The sequence below is a fragment of the Aythya marila genome (genome assembly GCF_965140915.1).
Source record: "Aythya marila genome assembly, chromosome: 31".
Taxonomy (NCBI): domain Eukaryota; kingdom Metazoa; phylum Chordata; class Aves; order Anseriformes; family Anatidae; genus Aythya; species Aythya marila.
This window is the reverse complement of record NC_139072.1, coordinates 892,992-912,908: the sequence shown is the minus strand read 5'-3', so window position 1 is coordinate 912,908 and position 19,917 is coordinate 892,992. Positions and strand designations below refer to the sequence as shown.

Here is a 19,917-nt window from a genome sequence, read left to right as displayed (position 1 = left end):
CCCCCACATGGGTGCCCTATAGGTGGGGCCGCCCCAGGTGAGCACCCTTGGGTGCCTCCCCCCCCTCAGCACCCTTGGGTGCTCATTAGGTGTTAGAGCGGGAGCCCAACACCCCTGATCCCCCCCCGGGTGGGTCCCTATGGGTGAGCACCCCTGGGTGCCCCCCCCCCCCAGCACCCTTGGGTGCTGTTTAGGACCTAAAGCAGGAGCCCAACACCTCTGGGACCCCCAGGGTGGGCCCACCTTGGTTGGGTGCCCCATGGGTGGCCCCCCCGGGTGGGTCCCTATGGGTGAGCACCCTTGGGTGCCCCCCCCCCCCCCAGCACCCTTGGGTGCTCTTTAGGTCCTAGAGCCCAACCCCCCCCGGGTGGGTCCCTATGGCTGGGCACCCTCTGGGTGAGCACCCCTGGGTGCCCCCCCCCCCAGCACCCTTGGGTGCTCTTTAGGTCCTAGAGCCCAACCCCCCCCACATGGGTGCCCTATGGGTGGGCCCCTCTGGGTGAGCACCCCTGGGTGCCCCACCCCCCCAGCACCCATGGGTGCCCCCCTGGACCCACCCCCCCAGCAGGGTCCCACATGGGTGGCCCCCTCCCCGGGTGGGTCCCTATGGGTGGGCCCCCTCCGGGTGAGCACCCCTGGGTGCCCCCCCCCCCCCAGCACCCCTGGGTGCCCCCCCCCCCTTAGCACCCCTGGGTGCCCCGCAGGTGCTGGAGCAGGAGTACAACGCGACGTGGGCGCGGCGCTGGGGGGCGCCCCCCTCCCCCGAGACGGTGTCGCTGCTCTGGGCCCTGTCGGTCGCCATCTTCTCCGTGGGGGGGCTGGCGGCAGCGCTGGGCGTCGGGGAGCTGGCCGAGAGGCTCGGCAGGTGGGCGGGGCCTAAAGGGGGCGGGGCTTGAAGGGGGCGGGGCTAAAGGGGGCGGGGATAAAGGGGGAGGGGTCTGAGGGGGCGGGGTTAGAGGGGGAGGGGGCTGAGCAGGCAGGGTTGGAGGAGCGAAGGGGGTGGGAGGTGGGGGTAGGGTATGGGGGCGTGGCTTAGAGGGGGCGTGGCTTAAAGGGGCGTGGCTTAAGGGGGCGTGGCTTAAAGGGGCGGGGACAAAGGGGGCGGGATCTGAGGGGGTGGGGTCTGAGGGGGTGGGGGCTGGTGGCTGCCCTGGGCATCAGGGAGCTGGCGGAGAGGCTCGGCAGGTGGGCGGGGCCTCAAGGGGGCGGGGCTTGAAGGGGCGGGGCCTAAAGGGGAGGGGCTAAAGGGGGAGGGGTCTGAGGGGGTGGGGGCTGGTGGCCGCCCTGGGCGTCGGGGAGCTGGCAGAGAGGCTCGGCAGGTGGGCGGGGCCTAAAGGGGGCGGGGCCTAAAGGGGGCGGGGCCTAAAGGGGAGGGGCTAAAGGGGCGGGGTCTGAGGGGGTGGGGTTTGAAGGGGTGGGGTTTGAAGGGGAGGGGGCTGGTGGCCGCCCTGGGTGTTGGGGAGCTGGCGGAGAGGCTCGGCAGGTGGGCGGGGCCTAAAGGGGGCAGGGCTTAAAGGGGCGGGGCGAAAGAGGGCGTGGCTTGAAGGGGTGGGGATAAAGGGGGAGGGGCCTGAGGGGGTGGGGTTCGAGGGGGTGGGGTATGGAGGAGCGAAGGGGGTGGGAGGTGGGGGTAGGGTAAGGGGGCGGGGCTTAAAGGGGCGGGGACTAAAGGGGTGGGGCTAAAGGGGGTGGGGCTCCAAGGGGAGGGGACATTAATGGGCCGGGCCTAAAGAGGACGGGGTCATTGTGGGTGTGGTCTGAAGGGGCGGGGTCTAAAGGGGTGGAGCTATGGGTGGGGTGGATGTAGGAGTAAGGGGGCGGGGCGTAAAGGGGCGGGGCTTATAGGGGTGGGGCTCATAAAGGGAGGGGTCTAAAGGGGCGGGGCTTCAAGTGGGCGGGGTCTATAGGGGTTGGTCCTAAAGGGGCAGGGCTTAAAGAAAGGGGTGGGGTATCGGGCGGGGCTTAAAGGGGCGGGGCTTCAGGGTGGAGCCAATGGGGGAGTGGCAGGGAGCGGGGTCCACCTGGGGGCGAGGGGGCGTGTCCATGCCGAGGGGGGCGTGTCCTTGACGTGGCCCCGCCCCCCAGGAAGCACGCCATGATCGCCAGCAACGCGCTGGCCTTCGTGGGCGGGGCCCTGCTGGGCGGGGCCAAGCTCGGCCCCTCCTACGTCCTCATCATCATTGGCCGCTTCATCCTCGGCGCCTACTCAGGTACCAGCCAATGGGAGGCGGGGACGCCTCTTAAAGGGGCAACGGCACCCCTTAAAAGGGCAACGGGACCTCTTAAAGGGGCAATGACCCCTCTTAAAGGGGCAATGTCATTTCTTAAAGGGGCAGTGCACCTCTTAAAGGGGCAATAACGGCTCTTAAAGGGGAAATGGCCCCTCCTAAAAGGGCAATGACATTCCTTAAAGGGGCAATGTCTCCTCTTAAAGGGGCAATGACCCCTCTTAAAGGGGCAATGTCACTGCTTAAAGGGGCAGTGCACCTCTTAAAGGGGCAATGACCCCTCTTAAAGGGGCAATGTCACTTCTTAAAGGGGCAGTGCACCTCTTAAAGGGGCAATAACGGCTCTTGAAGGGGAAAGGACCCCTCTTAAAGGGGTAATAACTCCTCTTAAAAGGGTAATAACCTCTTAAAGAGGCAGTGCACCTTTTAAAAGGGTATCACCATCTTTTAAAGGGTTAACAATGCCTCTTAAAGGGGCAATCCACCTCTCAAAGGGGTAAAAACTCCTCTTAAAGGGGCAATGACAACTCTTAAAGAGGTAATAACTCCACTTAAAGGGGTAATAACCTCTTAAAGGGGCAATGCACCTCTTAAAGGGGCACTAACACCTCTTAAAGGGGCACTAACACCTCTTAAAAGGGCAATAATACCTCTTAAAGGGGCAATAACACCTCTTAAAGGGGCGATGGGGCCCTGTCCCGGGGGGGGGCCGAGCCCCACGCATGTCCGTGTCCCCCCCCCAGGGTTGGCGTCGGGCCTGGTGCCCATGTACGTGGGGGAGATCGCCCCCACCCGCCTGCGGGGGGCTCTGGGCACCGTGCACCAGTTGGCCATCGTCACCGGCATCCTGGTGGCACAGGTGGGGGGGGGCAGGGGGGGTGGGGGGCAGTGGGGGGGGGCTGGGGGGTCAAAAGGGGGGGCTTGGGGGTTAAGGGGTGGGTTGGGAGGGTCAAAAGAGGGCGTTGGGGGGTCAGGGGGTGAGCTTGGGGGGTTGATTGGGGGGGCGGGGGGGATGTGGGGTCAAGGGGGAGGGCGTTAAGGGGTCAAGAGGGGGGGCTTGGGGTCAAAGAGGCGGGGCTGGGGGGGGTTAAGGGGGGTCAAGGGGGAAATGGGGAGGTCAATGGGGGGGGCTTGGGGGGTCAAAATGGGGAGCTTGGGGGGACTTGGGGGGTCAAGGGGTGGGTTGGGAGGGTCAAGGGAGGGCGTTGGGGAGGTCAAAGGGGGTGATGGGGGGATTTGGGGGGGTTCCGGGTGGATTGGGGGGGAATCGGGGGGCAAAAGGGGGGTAAAGGGGGGATTTGGGGGGGTTGGGGGGGCAGAGGGGGGTGCTGGAGGGGTTGGGGGATCAATGGGGAGGGGTCTGGGGGGATTTGGGGGACAATAGAGGGGATCTGGGGGGGTCCTGGGGGATTAAGGGGACAATGGGTGGGGTCTGAGGGGGGAGTCTCAAGGGGGGGGGGGGTGGCTTTGGGGGGGGGGATTACGGTGGGGGGGGGGGGGCAATCAAAGAGGCTTTGGGGTGGGATTTGGGGGAGGGGTAGAAACCGATGGGGTGGGGTGAGGCTGTCTGGGGGGGGGTCATGACGTCACGGGGGGGGGTCATGACGTCACCCCCCCCCCCCCCCCCCAAAAAAAGGTGCTGGGCCTGGAGGAGCTGCTGGGCTCGGCCGGGCGCTGGCCGCTGCTGCTGGGGCTGGGGCTGGTGCCGGCGGCGCTGCAGGCGCTGCTGCTGCCCCTGTGCCCCGAGAGCCCCCGCTTCCTGCTGGGCCGCGGCCGGGGGGCGCAGGCACGGCACGGTGAGCCCCCCCCCGACACGCCCACGTAGGCCCCGCCCACCTGGGGACACGCCCCTATAAGACACGCCCCCCTCAGGGCACGCCCCTCCTTGTCCCGTCCTGCTGGGGGCAGCCCTGGCCCCTTTAAGTCCAACCAGCCAACCTAGGGCACGCCCAATTAGGCCACGCCCACCTGGGGACACGCCCACTCAGACCCCGCCCACCTGGGGACACGCCCTTAGAAGCCACGCCCCCAAGAATGCATGCCCCTCCTTTTCCCACCCTACTGGGGGTAGCCCTGTCCCCTTTAAATCCAACTGACACCCTTTGGACACGCCCACCATTAGCCCCACCCCCTAAGGACACGCCCACTCAGGCCCCGCCCCCCTGGGGACACGGCCCTATAAGCCACGCCTCCCTCAGGGCACGTCCCTCCTAGTCCCACCCCGCAGGGGGCAGCCCCGTCCCCTTAAAATCCAACCAGCCCCCCAAGGACACGCCCACCCTTAGCCCCACCCCCTTAAAGACACGCCCCCTTCTGGCCACGCCCCCCTGCGCCACGCCCCCTTTAGCCACACCCCAATGAATTCCTGCCCTATCCCTTTATTCTGACCACTGCCCCGAGGACACGCCCACCCCTTAACCCCACCCTCTTAGGAACACGCCCCCTTTGGCCCCACCCCCTTGAGACCACGCCCCCATCGCCCCCCACTCCATGAAGCCACGCCCCCTTTGGCACCTCCCACACGAAGCCACGCCCCTTTACCCACACTCCCTGAGGCCACACCCACTCCCTTTATGTCAACCACCCCCTCGAAGACACGCCCACTTTAGCCCCACCCCTTGAGGCCACGCCCCCATTGCCCCCACCCCTTGAATGCACACCCCATTTGGCCCCACCCTCTGAAGCCACGCCCCCTTTGGCCCCACCACCTAAAGACACGCCCCGTTTGCCCCCACCCCCTGAAGCCACACCCCCTTTGGCCCCCACCCTTTGAGGCCACGCCCCCTAGGGCCCCACCCCCACAGGGGGCGTGTCTCACCTCTCTCTCTCCCCCCTCCCCGCCCCCCCCCAGGCCTGACCCGCCTGGTGGGGCCGGAGGCGGCGGGGGCGGCGCTTGAGGCGCTGGGGGCGGAGCTTCGAGGCCCCGCCCCCAGGGTGGGGCTGCTCCAGCTCTGCCGCAGCCGCCGCTACCGCCAGCCCCTGGTGGTGGCCGTGGGGCTGCAGCTCTGCCAGCAGCTCTCGGGCATCAACGCGGTGAGGGCGGGGCTAAGGGGAGTGGGCGGGGCTTGGGGGGTGGGCGGGGCCTCGGGTGGGAGGGGCTAAGGGGGGTGGGTGGGGTCACAGGGGTGGGTGGGGCCCAGGGTGGCCGTGGGGTTGCCCTGTGCCAGTGGCTCTCGGGCATCAACGCGGTGAGGGCGGGGCTAAGGGGAGTGGGCGGGGCTTGGGGGGTGGGAGGGGCCTCGGGTGGGAGGGGCTTAAGGGGTGGGAGGGGCTAAAGGGGGTGGGTGGGGCATGGGGTGGCTGCAGCTCTGCCAGGAGTTCTTGGGGATCAGCGCGGTGAGGGCGGGGCTAAGGGGAGTGGGCGGGGATTGGGGAGTGGGCGGGGCCTCGCGTGGGAGGGGCTAAGGGGGTGGGTGGGGCATGGGGTGGCTGCAGCTCTGCCAGCAGCTCTCGGGCATCAACGCGGTGAGGGCGGGGCTAAGGGGGTGGGCGGGGCTTGGAGAGTGGGCGTGGCTTGGGACTGGGAGGAGCATCTGGTGGGAGGGGCTAAAGGGGGTGGGTGGGGCCTCAGGGATGGGTGGGGCTTGGAACCAATTGAGAGCCCAGGGGGGTGGCTGGGGTACTGGGTGGGCGGGGCTTAGGGACGGGGCGGGGCTTTGGGTGGGCGGGGTTTATTGGAGGGCGGGGCTTCTGGTGGGCGGGGCTTTGGTGCTGGGCAGAGCACAGAGGAAAGCGATGGGGCCGGGCCTGGGGGCGTGGCTTATGTGGGGCGGGGTCAATGGGGGCGGGACCAAAGTGGGCGTGGCTCAGAGGGGGCGTGGCTTCATAAAGGTGCTCAGTGGGCGTGGCCTCGCGGCATGGGCGGGGCTTGAGGGCCCACATAGGGAAAGGGGATGGGGGCGTGACCGGAGAGGGGCATGGCTTAGACTCGGTGGGCGTGTCCTGGGCTGGGTGGGCGTGTCCTGTCTGACCGGGGGGGCGTGTCCCGGCGTGTCCCCGCCCCCAGATCTTCTACTACTCGACGGCCATCTTTGAGCGGGCGGGGCTGAGCCGCCCGGACTACGCCACCATCGGGGCCGGCGCCGTCAACGTGGCCGCCACCGTCCTCTCGGTGAGCCCCGCCCCCCGGAAGTGACGTCACCAGGCCCCTCCCACCCCCCCCTTGGGGGGCTGGGGTCCCATGGGGGTTCCATAACCCTACGGGGGTCCCATGACCCCATAGGGGGCCCATGACCCTATAGGGGGCCCATGGGTGCCCCCAGCCCCCATAGGGGTCCCATGGGTGCTCCACACCCCCCATTGGGGTCCCCAAGTCCCCATTAGGGTCCCTTGGGTGCCCCCCAATTCCCCATAAGGGTCCCCAGTGTCCCCATGGGGGTCCCAAATGTCCCCATAGGGGTCCCATGGGTGCCCCCCACACCCCCATTGGGGTTCCCATGTCCCTAAAGGGGTCCCATGGGTGCTCCCATACACCCCAGTTGTCCCCATTGGGTTCCCAGTGTCCCCAGAGGGGTCCCATGGGTGCCCCCCACATCCCACCATTGACCCCGTTGGGGTCCCCAAGTCCCCATTAGGGTCCCTTGGGTGTCCCCCAAGTCCCCATTGGGTCCCCACGTCCCATAGGGGGTCCCATGGGTGCCCCCCACACCCCCTGGATGTCCCCCCATCCCTATTGGGGTCCCCAAGGGGGTCCCCCTGACCCCATAGGGTCCCTCGGGTGCCCCCCACACCCCGTGGGTGGTCCCAGTGCCCCCCAGTTGTCCCCATTGGGTCCCATGGGTGCTCCCTGTCCCCATAGGGGCCCCCCCCCCCAACCCCCTCGGGGTCCCCATAGCCCCTCCCCAGGAGGCCCCGCCTCTTTAGACCCTGTGCCCTGAGGCTCCGCCCCCTTGGGCCCCGCCCCTTGAAGCCACACCCATTTGAAGCCACGCCCCTTGAGGCCACGCCCCCTCTAAGCCCCGCCCCCTGCTGTTCCTGGTGGGGTGGGCCGGGCACCAACCCCCACATGGACCCTCCCCCGGGAAGCCCCTCCCCAAAGCCCCACCCTCTCGAGGCCCCGCCCCTTGAGGCCCCGCCCCCGCTAAGCCCCGCCCCCAGCTGTTCCTGGTGGAGCGCGCCGGGCGCCGCACGCTGCAGCTGCTGGGGCTGCTGGGGATGCTGGGCTGCGCCATCGCCCTCACCGTCGCCCTCAACATGCAGGTGAGGGGGGGGCACCGCGACCCCACAGCCCCCCGAAACCCCCCCAACACCCCCCCAACACCCCCAGTGCCCCCCCAATACCCCCACGGCCCCCAATAACCCCGACACCCCCCATACACCCCCATACACCCCATGTACCCCCAATTGCCCCCCCAGTACCCCCACAGCCCCCAATACCCCCAAATGCCCCCCATACCCACCCACACCCCCCATATGACCCCCCCGACCCCAAATACCCCCCATTTGCCCCCCCAGGGCTCCCCGGGGGTGGGGGCAGCGGGGCTGGTGGCGATGCTGGGCTTTGTGGCCCCATACACCCCCCATACCCCCCCCATACACCCCAGTAACCCCCTATCTGACCCCCCCCGACCCCATACACCCCCCATATGACCCCCCTGACCCCAAATACCCCCCATAGCCCCCCCATACCCCCCAATAACCCCCCCAAACCCCCCAATACCCCCCCATCTGACCCCATACACCCCCCATATGACCCCCCCTGACCCCAATAATCCCCCCTGTCCCCCCCCAGGGCTCCCCGGGGGCGGGGGCAGCAGGCCTGGTGTCGGTGTTGGGCTTTGTGGCCCCATACACCCCCCAATGACCCCCCCTGACCCCAAATAACCCCCAATACCCCCCCATACCCCCCAACAACCCCCTATCTGACCCCCTATGACCCCCCCTGACCCCAAATAACCCCCAATACCCCCCATACCCCCCTATCTGACCCCCCAATGACCCCCCCTGACCCCAAATACCCCCCATAGCCCCCCAATACCCCATTTCCCTCCCTACCCCCCATTACTCCCCTGTATGACCCCCCTGACCCCATACCCCCCTATGATCCCCCTGACCCCAAATAACCCCCAATACCCCCCCATACCCCCCAACAACCCCCTATCTGACCCCTCTATGACCCCCCCTGACCCCATACACCCCCATAGCCCCCCAATACCCCCCCCATTTCCCCCCAATAACCCCCTATCTGACCCCCCAATGACCCCCCCTGACCCCAAATAACCCCCCTATACCCCCCAGTAACCCCAATAACCCCCTATCTGTGCCCCCCCAGGGCTCCCCGGGGGCGGGGGCTGCGGGCCTGGTGTCTGTGCTGGGCTTTGTGGCGTTCTTCGAGGTGGGCCCGGGCCCCATCCCCTGGTTCCTGGGGGCGGAGCTTTTCGGGCAGGGGCCCCGCCCCGCCGCCATGGCCCTGGCCGGCGCCGCCAACTGGGCGGCCAACTTCGCCGTGGGCATGGCCTTCCCCGCTGTGCAGGTGGGCGGGGCCTCGGGGGGCGGGGCTTAAAGGGGAGGGGCCTAAGGGGGCGGGGATAAAGGGGGAGGGGCTAAAAGGGGGAGGGGACTAAGGGGGAGGGGTCAAGGGGAGGGGGTTACAGAAGGGGCAGGGGTCATGGGAGGGGCCAAAGGGGGAGGGGCCAAAGGGGGAGGGGCCAAAGGGGGAGGGGCCAAAGGGGGAGGGGCCAAAGGGGGAGGGGCCAAAGGGGGAGGGGCCAAAGGGGGAGGGGCCAAAGGGGGAGGGGCCAAAGGGGGAGGGGCCAAAGGGGGAGGGGCCAAAGGGGGAGGGGCCAAAGGGGGAGGGGCCAAAGGGGGAGGGGCCAAAGGGGGAGGGGCCAAAGGGGGAGGGGCCAAAGGGGGAGGGGCCAAAGGGGGAGGGGCCAAAGGGGGAGGGGCCAAAGGGGGAGGGGCCAAAGGGGGAGGGGCCAAAGGGGGAGGGGCCAAAGGGGGAGGGGCCAAAGGGGGAGGGGCCAAAGGGGGAGGGGCCAAAGGGGGAGGGGCCAAAGGGGGAGGGGCCAAAGGGGGAGGGGCCAAAGGGGGAGGGGCCAAAGGGGGAGGGGCCAAAGGGGGAGGGCTGCAGGTGGGGGTTACAGAAGGGGCAGGGGTCATGGGAGGGTGTGAAGGGGGCGGGGTTTAAAGGGGGAGGGCATTAAGGGGGGAGGGGCTTAAAGGGGGCGGGGATAAAGGGGGAGGGGCTAAAGGGGGACTGAAGGGGAGGGGCCTAAAGGGGCAAGGGTCATGGGAGGGGCTAAAGGGGGCGGAGCTTAAGGGGGAGGGGCTAAGGGGGCGGGCTAAAGGGGGAGGGGCTAAAGGGGGCGGGGTCTGAGGGGGAAGGGGCCAAAGGGGGAGGGGCCTAAAGGGGCAAGGACTGAAGGGGGAGGGGGTTGGGGGAAGGGGTCATGGGAGGGTGTAAAGGGGGCGGGGCTTAGGGGGGAGGGGCTTAAGGGGGCGGGCTTTAGGGGGGTAAAGGGGGAGGGCCTCAGGTGGGAGGGGTCAAGGGGAGGGGGTTACAGAAGGGGCAGGGGTCATGGGAAGGTGTAAAGGGGGCGGGACTAAAGGGGGAGGGGCCTAAGAGGGCGTGGCTAAAGGGGAGAGGCTAAAGGGGGAGGGGCCTAAAGGGACAAGGACTGAAGGGGGAGGGGTCATGGGAGGGTGTAAAGGGGGCGGGGCTTAAAGGGGGCAGGGATAAAGGGGAGGGGCTTAAGGGGGGAGGGGACTGAAGGGGAGGGCCTAGAGGGGGCAAGGGGTTACAGAAGGGTGTAAAGGGGCGGGGCTAAAGGGGAGGGGCCTAAAGGGGCGGGGCTAAAGGGGGCGGGGATTACACAAGGGGCAGGGGAGCAACTGGGGGAATTATTGGGGGGGTCACGGGGTGGGGGGGCAACAGGGGGGCAATTGGGGTGTGGGGGGGCAATAAGGGGGGTTATGGGGTGGGGGGGGCATAAAAGAGGGGTTAATGGGGGTGTGTAATGGGCTGGGGGGGGCAATGGGGGAACTATTGGGGGGGGTTATGGGGTGGGGGGGCTACAGGGGGACAATTGGGGGGGGTAATTGGGGCGGGGGGGCAATAATGGGGGGGTCACAGGGTGGGGGGGGAGCATAAGGGTTATTAGGGGTCAAATGGGATGCAGGGCAACAGGGGGGCAATGGGGTGGCTGAAGCCCCTCTAACGGGGGAAAATCCCCCCGGGGGGGGGTCCCACACCCCTAATTGCCCCCCTAATTGCCCCCCCCCTAATTGCCCCCCCCCAGCGTGCCCTGGGCCCCTGGGTGTTCGTGCTGTTCGGGGCCCTGCTGGCCGCCTTCGCCGTCTTCACCTTCCTGCGGCTCCCCGAGACCCGGGGGCGCCCCTTCAGCGAGGGGGGGGGGCGGCGGAGGTGACCCCCCCGGGACCCCCCCCCTGCTGCTGCTGCTGCCCCCTGGGGGGGGGAGGGGGGGGGGGGGGAGGGGAGGACAAAGCCAGCACCGAGCTGCAGCGCCTGGGGGGGGGCGACGAGGAGCCCGACTGAGGGACCCCCCCCCCCGAAAAAATAGTAAAGGGGGGGGGGCATAGGAGAGACCCCCCCAAAAAAAAAATAAGAAACAGGGGGTTATAGGAGACCCCCCCCAAAAAAAATATAAAGGGGGGGCTCTCCTATGAGCCCCCCTCAAAAAAAAATAAAGGGGGGGTTATAGGAGAGCCCCCCCCCAAAAAAAAAATAAGGGGGGGCTCTCCTATGAGCCCCTCCTTAATAAAATATAAAGGGGGGGTCATAAGAGACCCCCCCAAAAAAAAATATATAAGGGGGGGCTCTACTATGAGCCCCCCCTCAAAAAAAAAATAAAGGGGGGGGTCATAGAAGAGCCCCCCCCCCAAAAAAATAATAAAGGGGGGGTCATAGGAGAGCCCCCCCCCCCCAAAATTTAATTGGGGGGGTCTCAGTTGGGCCCCCCCCACTGTAAAAAGCCTAAGAGGGGGTAATGAGAACCCCCCCCCCAAAAAAAAATAATTGGGGGGGGGCCTCAAATGAACCCCCCCCCAAAAAAATAATTGGGGGGGGTCTCATTTGAGGCCCCCCCCCTAAAATATTTAAGGGGGGGGCCACAAGTGACCCCTACCCCCCCCCCCAAAATATGGAAGGGGGAAACAAAGGAGCCCCCCCCAAATTAAATTGAGGGGGGGCCCATTGAGACCTTGAGACCCCCCCCCCCCCGTAAGAAAAATTTGAGGGGGGGTCTCAAATGAACCCCCCCCCCCAAAAAAAGAATTTGGGGGAAATCCCCCCAAAAACCCTCACTTTGGGACCCCCCCGCAAAGAAAAAGCCCCAAAACCGGGGGAAATTGCCCCAAAAGCTGCTGCTTCTGCCCCATTTTGAGCCCCCCCCCGCTCAAAAAATAACCACTAAATTTTCAGGGAATTCCCCAAAACCTCTTTTTTTTGATCAGGGACCCCCAAAACCCCCCAAATTGGGGGGAATCGCCCCAAAAGCTGCTGCTTGTGACACAAAGGGGGGGGGCACGGGGACACCCCCTCTTAAAAAAAACACTAACTTTTTTTGGGGAAAACACCCAAAATCTGCACTTTGTTACCCACGTTTGAGACCCCCCCCACACCGAAACTCCCCAAATTTGGGGAAATCCCCCCCAAAAAGCCCAAATTTGGGGACTTTTCCCCCAAACCCGCTGCTTGTGACCCCTTTTAGGGACCCCCCCCCCCCAAAGAAAACCCAAAATTTGGGGAATTTCCCCCAAAAGCGCTGCTTGTGGTGTGCGGTGTAGGATCCTCCCCCCCCCCGACCCCAAATTTTGGGTGAAACCGCCCCAAAATCCCTCCCTGTGACGTCATTTTTGGGACTCCCCCCCCAAAAGACCCCCAAATTTGGGGGGAATCCCCCAAAGCTGCTATTTGTGCCCCCCCCCCAAAAAAACCACTATTTTGGGGTGAAATCCCCAAAAAAGTCGCACTGGGACTCCCCCAAAAACCCCAAATTTGGGGAAAATTCCCCCAAAACCCACCTGGGACCCCAGCGAGCCCCCCCCCCCCAAAACCAAAAACCTTAAATTTTGGGGAGGAGAAATCGCCCAAAACCAGCAGTTTCACCCCCCCCCCACCTTGAAATTTGGGGAAAAAACCCTAAAAAAAAAAGTAATTTCTGATCCCTGTGCCCCCCCCAACCCCAAATTTTGGGGGGAAATCCCCCAAATCCTGCAATTTGGGACTCCCCAGGACCCCAAATAACTTGGGGGGGGCTTTTTGGGGTCCCCCCCCTCACCCTAAATAACTTGGGGGGGATTTTGGGGGCCCCCCCTCACCCTAAATAATTTGGGGGGGGGATTTTGCCCCCCCCCCCCCTTTACCTTAAGCACCTTAGGGGGGCATTTTGCCCCCCCCCCCCCAAATAATTTTGGGGGGGGGGGGCATTTTGGGGTTCCCCCCCCCCCACCCAAGTGCCTTTTCTCCCGGGGGGGCCCCCCCACTTTGCCCCCCCCCCGCTGTACATAAACGCTGCTCCCCCCCCCCCCCAAACCCTTGTGTGGTTTTTTTTGGGGTGGGGGGGCCCCAAAACCAGCCCCAAACCCCCCCCAAAATTTTTTTTTGGGGTGGGGGGGCACAGACGAGGCGGGGGGGTCGCTGCGGTGCAAACGCCTTTACTGGGGGGGGGCTTCAACAGGGAAATTTGGGGGGGGGGGGGGCAAAAAACAAATTGGGGGGGGTTGGGGGGGGCACCTGGTGAGGGGGGGGCGCCGGGGGGGGCTCCTCTTCCTGCCCCCCCCGCGGTGGTGGGGGGGGGGGGGGCTCAGTCGGTGGCGGGGGGGGTGCAGACCTGTGGGGAGAGGGGGGGGGTCAGTGGGGGGGCACCCCAAAATGGGGGGGGGATAAAAAAGGGGGGGGCACCCCAAAATAGGGGGGGGGGGGAGATTTTGGGGGTGGGGGTGACAAAAAAAGGGAGGAGGGTTTTTTTTTTTTTGGGGGGGGGGGGGGAGGATTTGGGGGGGGCACAACAAAAGGGGGGGCTCAAGGGGGAATTTTTTTTGGGGGGGGGGGCACAAAGTGGGGGGGGAGGATTTTTGGCGGGGGGGGGGCCGGCCCCATAAAGGGTTGGGGGGGGGGGGGCACAAAAATGGGGGAGGGATTTGGGGGGTACCCCAAAATGGGGGGGCCACGAGGGGGAAATTTTTTTTTGGGGGGGGGGCACAAAAGGGGGGGGGATTTGGGGTCCCAAGGGGAAAATTGGGGGGGGTCACACATTTGGGGGGGGTCACACCCACTTTGGGGGGGTCACACATATTTTGGGGGGGGGTTACGGACTTGGGGGGGATCAGGTGGATTTTTGGGGGGGGTCACGAGAATTTTTGGGGTCTCACCTCCAGGGGGGGCATTTCCAGGGGGGGCGGCGACGCCTCGGTGCCCTTGGGCTCAGGGGGGGGGGCGCTGGCCAGGGTGTCCCCCCCCGCGGCCGCTGAGTTGGGGGGGGCGGCGGCGGCTCCTTGGGGGTGGCGGGCTGGGGGGGGGGAAATAAAAGGGTGAGGGACCCCAAAATTTGGGGGGGGATCCCATGGGGTCACCCCATAGCCTGGGGGCCCCCCCATAGCCTGGGACCCCCCCCCCCCAACACCTTGGGGACCCCCCCAGGCCCTAAAATGGGGAGGGTGGAGAACCTTATGGGGACACCCCGAATTTTAGGGACCCCCCCCGCGTGACCCCAAAATTGGGGGGGCTCTATGGGGTCACCCCATATCCTGGGACCCCCCCCATATCCCGGGGACCCCCCCCAGGACCCCAAAATGGGGCTGGGGGCACCCCTAAGCCCCCCCCCATCCCCCCCACCCCCACCTTAGGGCCCCCCTGCAGCCCCCCAGGACCCCCAAACCTCCCCCTCCCCCCCCCCCCGTGCTCCCCCCAAATCCCACAGACCCCAAAATGACCCCAAAGCCCCCCCAGACCCCAAAAACCCCCAAAATCACCCCAAAATCACCCCAAAAATCCCCCTCTCCCCCCCCTCACCTGGGCAGTTCCGGGCCGGGCAGGGCCGGGGGGGCGGCGCCGGGGGACATAGGGGCGGGACCTCTGCCCTCGAGGCTCAGGCCCCGCCCCTTGCCCCGCCCCTGGCCCCGCCCTCTCAGCATCACCTCCCTCAGCCACAGCCTGGGGCGGGGCACGGGGCCGGAACGGCCTGGGGGCGGGACCAAGAGTCAGGGGGTGGGGCCCAGAGGGGACACGCCCCCTCCAGGCTCCGCCCCCTTCCCATCCTCTGAGCCCCCCTCCCCAACCACCCTCGGAGGCCACGCCCCTCTCCACTTGAGGCCACACCCACTTAGTGAGGCCACGCCCCCTTATGGTCCTGCCCTCCTCATGGCCCCGCCCCCTCTCAGAGTCCCTCCTCCCTTCCTCGGATCCCCCAAGGCTCCACCCCTTCACCATCAGAGGCCACACCCCCATTCAGTTGAGGCCACACCCCCTTATGGTCCCACCCCTTTATAACCACGCCCTCTCCTCTCCTTAGCCCCCACCCCCTGCCCCTTGCCCCTGAGGCCCCACCCACTTTGAGACTCCACCCACTTAGGCCACACCCCCTTTGTGACCACACCCCTCTCTACCAAGCCCCTCCCCCCTCTCTAAACCCTCTTCCCTTTTTAAGGCCCCGCCCACCACCAGGCCCCACCCCTCCTGCTAGGCCCCGCCCCTCTCCCGTTAAGCCCCGCCCTCCCCTTCAGGCCCCGCCCCCTACCTGCGGAAGCGCGGGCGGAACCCCCGCTGTCCCGGGGTGCGCTCAGGGGGGGCCACGGTGGGCGGGGCCTCCCCACCAGGGGGCGGGGCCGCGCCCTTTTGCTCCGCCCCCTCAGGAGTCTGACCAGGAGGGAAGGAGGAAAAAGGGGGGGGGGTCAGGAGGGGACCCCAAAACCCCCCCAGGACCCCCAAATGCCCCCAAGACCCCCCCCAAGTCCCCTTATTACACCCCAAGACCCCCCACACCCCCCCCATTTGCCCCCCCAGACCCCTTATTGCCCCCCCAATTGCCCCCATTCCCCGAGCCCCCCCCAAAACCCCCTAGTTCCCCCTCCAAGCCCCCCCAACCCCTTTGTTACCCCCCTAACCCCCCAAAAATCCCCCCAAACCCACCCGTTCCCCCCTCAAGCCCCCCCATTACCCCCCCAACCCCCCTCGTCACCACCCCAACCCCCCCCAAACACCCTTTTTACCCCCCAACTTCCCCTAACCCCCCCCATTGACCCCCAACCCCCCCAAACCCCCTCTCGTTCCCCCCCAACCCCCCCATTGACCCCCAACCCCCCCCCAAACCCCCCCATTATACCCCAACCCCCCCCATTGACCCCCAACCCCCTCCCCAAACCCCCCGCAATTGACCCCCAACCCCCCCAAAACCCCCCCCATTGACCCCCCCCTGTACCCACCTCGGGTCCCTCCTGCTGCCTGCGCCCCCCCCTCACGAAACGGCGGCGGAAGAAGAAGGGGGGGGGGCGGCGGCGGCGGGGCGGGGGGGAGGGGGCCGAGCAGCCCCCTCCCCGCGCCCCCCTTCGCCCTCCGGCCCCCCCTCGGCGGCGGGGGCGGTGACAGCGGCCTGGGCGGCCTGGGGGGCGGGGCCTGCGGCGTAAGGGGCGGGGCCTCCGCGCGGGGGGCGGGGCATGAAGCGGCGGAAGCGGCGGCGGTTGGGGGCGAAGCGGCTGCCCTTCACCGGGACCCCCCCCGGGCCCGTCACGTTGGCGGCTTCCGCGCCCTAATGGGGGGGGGTGGAGACACGTGAGGGGGCGGGGCTTGGCGAGGGGGAGGGGCTTGAGGGGGTGGGTGGGGCTAGTGGGGAGGGGAGGGGCCTGGAGGGGGAGGGGGTGGGGATGGGAAGGGGGTGGGTTGGTAATGGGAGGGAGGTGGGTGGATGGAAGGGGCGTGGCCTAAAGGAGGGGGTGGGGCTTGTGGAGGGGGCGTGGTCATGTGGTGGGTGGGGACTGGAGGGGGTGGGGCTGGGGTGGTTACATGGATAAGTGGGGATGGAAAGGGGGCGTGGACTAATGAGAGGGGCGGGGCATGGAGAAGGGGCGGGGCCTGAGGTGGTTAAATGGGTAAGTGGGGATGGAAAGGGGGCGTGGCTAAAAGGAGGGGGTGGAGCTTGGCGAGAGGGAGGGGCTTGAAGGGGTGGGTGGGGACAGAAGGGGAGGGGAGGGGCCGGGGATGGGAAGGGGGTGGGTTGGTAATGGGAGGGGGCGTGGCCTAAAGGGAAGGGTGGGGTGTATGGAGGGGGCGTGGTCATGGGGTGGGTGGGGCTAAGGGAGGGGGAGTGGTCACAGGGTGGGTGGGGCTAATGGGTGGGGGTGGGGCTGGGGTGGTTACATGGTTAAGTGGGGATGGAAAGGGGGCGTGGCTAAAAGGAGGGGGCGGGGCTTGGAAAGGGGGAGGGGCTTGAGGGGGTGGGTGTGGCTAGTGGGGAGGGGAGGGGCCTGGAGGGGGAAGGGGGTGGGTTTGTAATGGAGGGGGTGTGGCCTAAAGGGAGGGGTGGGGTGTATGGAGGGGGCGTGGTCATGTGGTGGGTGGGGCTAAGAGAGGAGGCGTGGTCATGTGGTGGGTGGGGCTAATGGGTGGGGGCGGGGACTGGAGGGGGTGGGGCTGGGGTGGTTACATGGGTAAGTGGGGATGGAAAGGGGGCGTGGCTTATGCAGGGGGAGGGGCCTTGGGGTGGGTGTGGCTAATTGATGGAGGGGCCTGGAGGGGGAGTGGGCAGGGCCTGGGGTCATAACATTGGTGTAGAAAGGGGGCGTGGCCTAGAGGGAAGGGGGCGTGGCTGTGAAGCTAGGAGGGAGGGTGAATGCTAGGGGTGGGCGTGGCCAGCCAGCAGGGGGCGTGGCTATGGGGAGGAAAGGGGTGTGGCCTTTGCAAGAGGGGCGTGGCTTATGCAGGTGGTGCCCCAGCCCTCTAAGCAGTGAAATGCCCAAAGGGGGCGTGGTGATGGGATAGAAGGGGCGTGGTTTAAGGGAAAGGGGCGTGGTTCGTGAAATGGGGCGTGGCCTGTGCAGGTGGTGCCCTGCATGGAGGGCTGGGGCAATGCTCACGGGGGGCGTGGTGATAGGATAGAGGGGGCGTGGCTTAGGGAAAGTGGGCGTGGTATCAAAAGGGGTGTGTCCTATAGAACGGGGTGTGGCAATGTGGAGGGGCGTGGCCTGTACGAGAGGGGGTGGGGCCTGTGCAGGTAGTGCCCCACCCCTCCAAGCAGCCCAACACCCAAGGGGGTGCAGTGATAGGACGGAAGGGGAGTGGCTTAAGGAAAAGGGGCGTGGTTTGCGAGAAGGGGGCGTGGCTTCGCGAAAGGGGCGTGTCCCGCGGAGGCCCCGCCCACCTACCTTCTCCCCCTCCACCACATCGAACTCCACGGTCTCGCCGTCGCCCACGCTGCGCAGGAACTTGCGGGGGTTGTTGCGCTTGATCGCCGTCTGGGGGGGGCCAAAATTTTGGGGAGGGTCCCCAAAAACTCGGGGGGGGGCCCAGGGGGGTCCTGGGGACACCCCAAGAATTTTTGGGGGGGGTTTTGGGGTACCTGGTGCACGAAGACGTCCTCCTTGGTGTCATTCCTAAGGGGGGGATTAATGAAGGGGGGGTTAATTAAGGCAATTTGGGGGCCCCCCCTCCAGAATTTGGGGTCACCGGCCCTAATTTGTGACCCCCCCATCCCTAATTAGTAATTAGCGCCCCTCATTTGTGTCTCCTCCAATTTTGAGCCCCCCCGTTACACCCCCAAATTTGCTCCCCCCACCCCCCAAATTTTGGGTCCCACCCCCCCCATTTTTTGCCCCCCTCCACAATTTGTGCCCCCCCACCCCAATTTTCTGCCCCCATCCCCAATTAGCGCCCCCCATTTTTGCCCCTCCCCCCCCCCATTTATCACCCGCCCCTATTTGCGCCCCCCCCCACCCCAATTTTGGGACCTCCCCCCCCAATTTTGGGCCCCCCCCCCCACCTGTTGATGAAGCCGTAGCCGTTGCGCACGTTGAACCATTTGACAGTGCCCAGCACCTGAGTGGCTGGGGGGGGGGGGGGGAGAATTTGGGGTAAAAAACGTCAATTTTGGGATTCTCTCTTACTGCCCCCCCCCCCCCCGAGACCCCCTTAAGGGCCAGGGGGAGCCCCCAGTATGGGCATTTGCCCTCCCAGTAAGTCCCAGTGTCCTCCCAGCAACTTTCCCAGTAACCCCCAGTAGCTCCCAGTTAACTCCAGTGACCCCCCTACCTTCTCCTAGTGCCTCCCAGTAACCCCCAGTGATGTCCTGGTAGCTCCCAGTTAACCCCAGTAGCTCCCAGTTAACCTCCAGCCTATCTAGCTCCTCCCAGTTACACCCAGTACACCTCACAGCCTCTACCAAGCACTCCCAGTATCTCCCAGTAACCCCCAACAGCTCCCAGTCACCTCCAGTTACCACCCCAGCCTCCCCCAATTAACTCTATTAGACCCCAGTTAACCCCCACTCCCTCCCAGTTACCACCAGTATCAGCCAGTTAACCCCCCAGCCCCTCTCAGATAACCCCAATAGCTCCCAGTACCCCCAATTACCCCCCTGCCTCTCCCAGTTGATCCCAGTAGCTCCCAGTTACTTCAAAGCTTCTCTTAATTATCCCCAATACCTCCCAGTTCCACTCAAGCCTCTCCCAGTTAACCCCAGTTACCCCCAGTAACTCCCAGTACCACCTCATTACCCCTTAACCTATCCCAGTACCCCCCAGCCACCCCCAGTTTCTCCCCCAGCCCCTCCCAGTGACCTCCAGTTACCCCCCAGCCTCTCCCAGTTACCTCCAGTAGCTCCCAGTTACCCCCTAACCTATCCCAGCCCCTCCCAGTGACCCCCAGTTACTCCCCCAGCCTCTCCCAGTTATCTCCAGTAGCTCCCAGTTACCCCCAACCTATCCCAGCCCCTCCCAGTGACCCCCCCAGCCCCTCCCAGTTACCCCCCCAGCCCCTCCCAGTTATCTCCAGTAGCTCCCAGTACCCCCTAACCTATCCCAGCCCCTCCCAGTTACCCCTCAGCCCCTCCCAGTTACCCCCAGTGACCCCCCCCAACCACCCCCTCCTAACACCCCCCCTTAGTGGGCGTGCCCCACCCCTGCCAATCACCCCCAAGCCCCTCCCACCCCCTCCTAACACCCCCCCTTAGTGGGCGTGCCCCATCCCCAGGCCCCACCCCTCACCCAGCACGCGCTTGGCGCGGGGCGGGGCCGCGGCGGTAACGGCCGGGGCGGGTGGGGGAGGGGCAGAGGCGGCGGCAGCGGCCTCTGAGGAGGGGGCGGGGGGCGGCGGTGGGGAGCCCGGGGGGGGGCCGGGGGGCTCGGCGGGGCCCTGCGCGTCGCTCAGCATGGCCGCGGCCACCGGGGGGCGATGGCGGAGAGCGCCGGGGGGCGGCCAGGAACGGGCGGTGGGCGCTGAGGGGAGGGGAGCGGCGCTGAGCTCCGGCCCCGCCGCCGCCGCCGCCGCTTTTGAGGCGGGCGCTGCCCGGGGCGGCCTCGCCAACGGCCGCCAGGCTCCGCCCCCCCGGCTTCGCGCCTCGCCCGCGGCTCCCCATTGGCTGGAGGGGAGAAGGGGAGGGCGGGGATTGGCCGCCGGGCGCGTGGCGGGCACGAGGCGCGCGGCACCACGTGGGGGTGGGGGGGGGAAAGGCGGGAGCGGGGCGGCGCATGCGCACGAGCGGCGGCGCGGTTGTCTCGCTCTCCCCCCTCCCCTCGCTGT

General features: G+C 66.5%; 3 protein-coding genes across 4 annotated transcripts in view; 1 reads left to right on the top strand and 2 right to left on the bottom strand.

Moving 5' to 3' along the window:
• LOC309888966 (lysine-specific demethylase 5C-like) overlaps nucleotides 1-261 on the bottom strand; it is a gene marked incomplete at its 5' end in the record, with an annotated part of 11,122 nt that extends 10,861 nt beyond the window's left edge. The window contains one exon of the mRNA XM_082781625.1: nucleotides 244-261. Within this exon, the coding sequence (XP_082637751.1) occupies nucleotides 244-261 (18 nt within the window). The remainder of the gene's footprint in view (nucleotides 1-243) is intronic.
• A 441-nt stretch (nucleotides 262-702) lies between these two features.
• On the top strand, nucleotides 703-11,185 carry LOC309888871 (solute carrier family 2, facilitated glucose transporter member 4-like). Of its 2 annotated transcripts, none has more exons than XM_082781486.1 (9): nucleotides 703-865; nucleotides 2,086-2,210; nucleotides 2,972-3,087; nucleotides 3,865-4,024; nucleotides 5,080-5,261; nucleotides 6,235-6,339; nucleotides 7,326-7,427; nucleotides 8,500-8,700; nucleotides 10,469-11,185. In XM_082781486.1, exons 2-9 carry the CDS (start codon nucleotides 2,096-2,098, stop codon nucleotides 10,595-10,597), a joined length of 1,110 nt encoding a protein of 369 aa, XP_082637612.1. In that variant the 5' UTR covers nucleotides 703-865; nucleotides 2,086-2,095; the 3' UTR covers nucleotides 10,598-11,185. The 2 variants fall into 2 exon arrangements, with proteins under 2 accessions (XP_082637612.1, XP_082637613.1); XM_082781487.1 differs by lacking the exon at nucleotides 703-865 and adding an exon at nucleotides 1,286-1,319.
• Nucleotides 11,186-12,994: 1,809 nt separating this feature from the next.
• On the bottom strand, nucleotides 12,995-19,548 carry LOC309888965 (Y-box-binding protein 2-like; the record flags this gene model as incomplete). The annotated part of the gene is made up of 9 exons (XM_082781624.1): nucleotides 12,995-13,021; nucleotides 13,563-13,699; nucleotides 14,328-14,371; nucleotides 14,927-15,045; nucleotides 15,773-15,934; nucleotides 17,547-17,636; nucleotides 17,741-17,774; nucleotides 18,161-18,224; nucleotides 19,383-19,548. 9 exons carry the CDS (start codon nucleotides 19,546-19,548, stop codon nucleotides 12,995-12,997), a joined length of 843 nt encoding a protein of 280 aa, XP_082637750.1.
• Between the last annotated feature and the right edge of the window lie 369 nt (nucleotides 19,549-19,917).

What these genes read in the sequence shown, in the direction of transcription:
- LOC309888871 (XM_082781486.1), top strand. Translation starts at nt 2,096, where the DNA reads ATGATCGCCAGCAACGCGCTGGCCTTCGTGGGCGGGGCCCTGCTGGGC. An exon ending in CCGGCATCCTGGTGGCACAG is followed by an intron (nt 3,088 to 3,864) that starts GTGGGGGGGGGC and finishes CCCCAAAAAAAG; the next exon opens with GTGCTGGGCCTGGAGGAGCT. An exon ending in TGGCCTTCCCCGCTGTGCAG is followed by an intron (nt 8,701 to 10,468) that starts GTGGGCGGGGCC and finishes GCCCCCCCCCAG; the next exon opens with CGTGCCCTGGGCCCCTGGGT.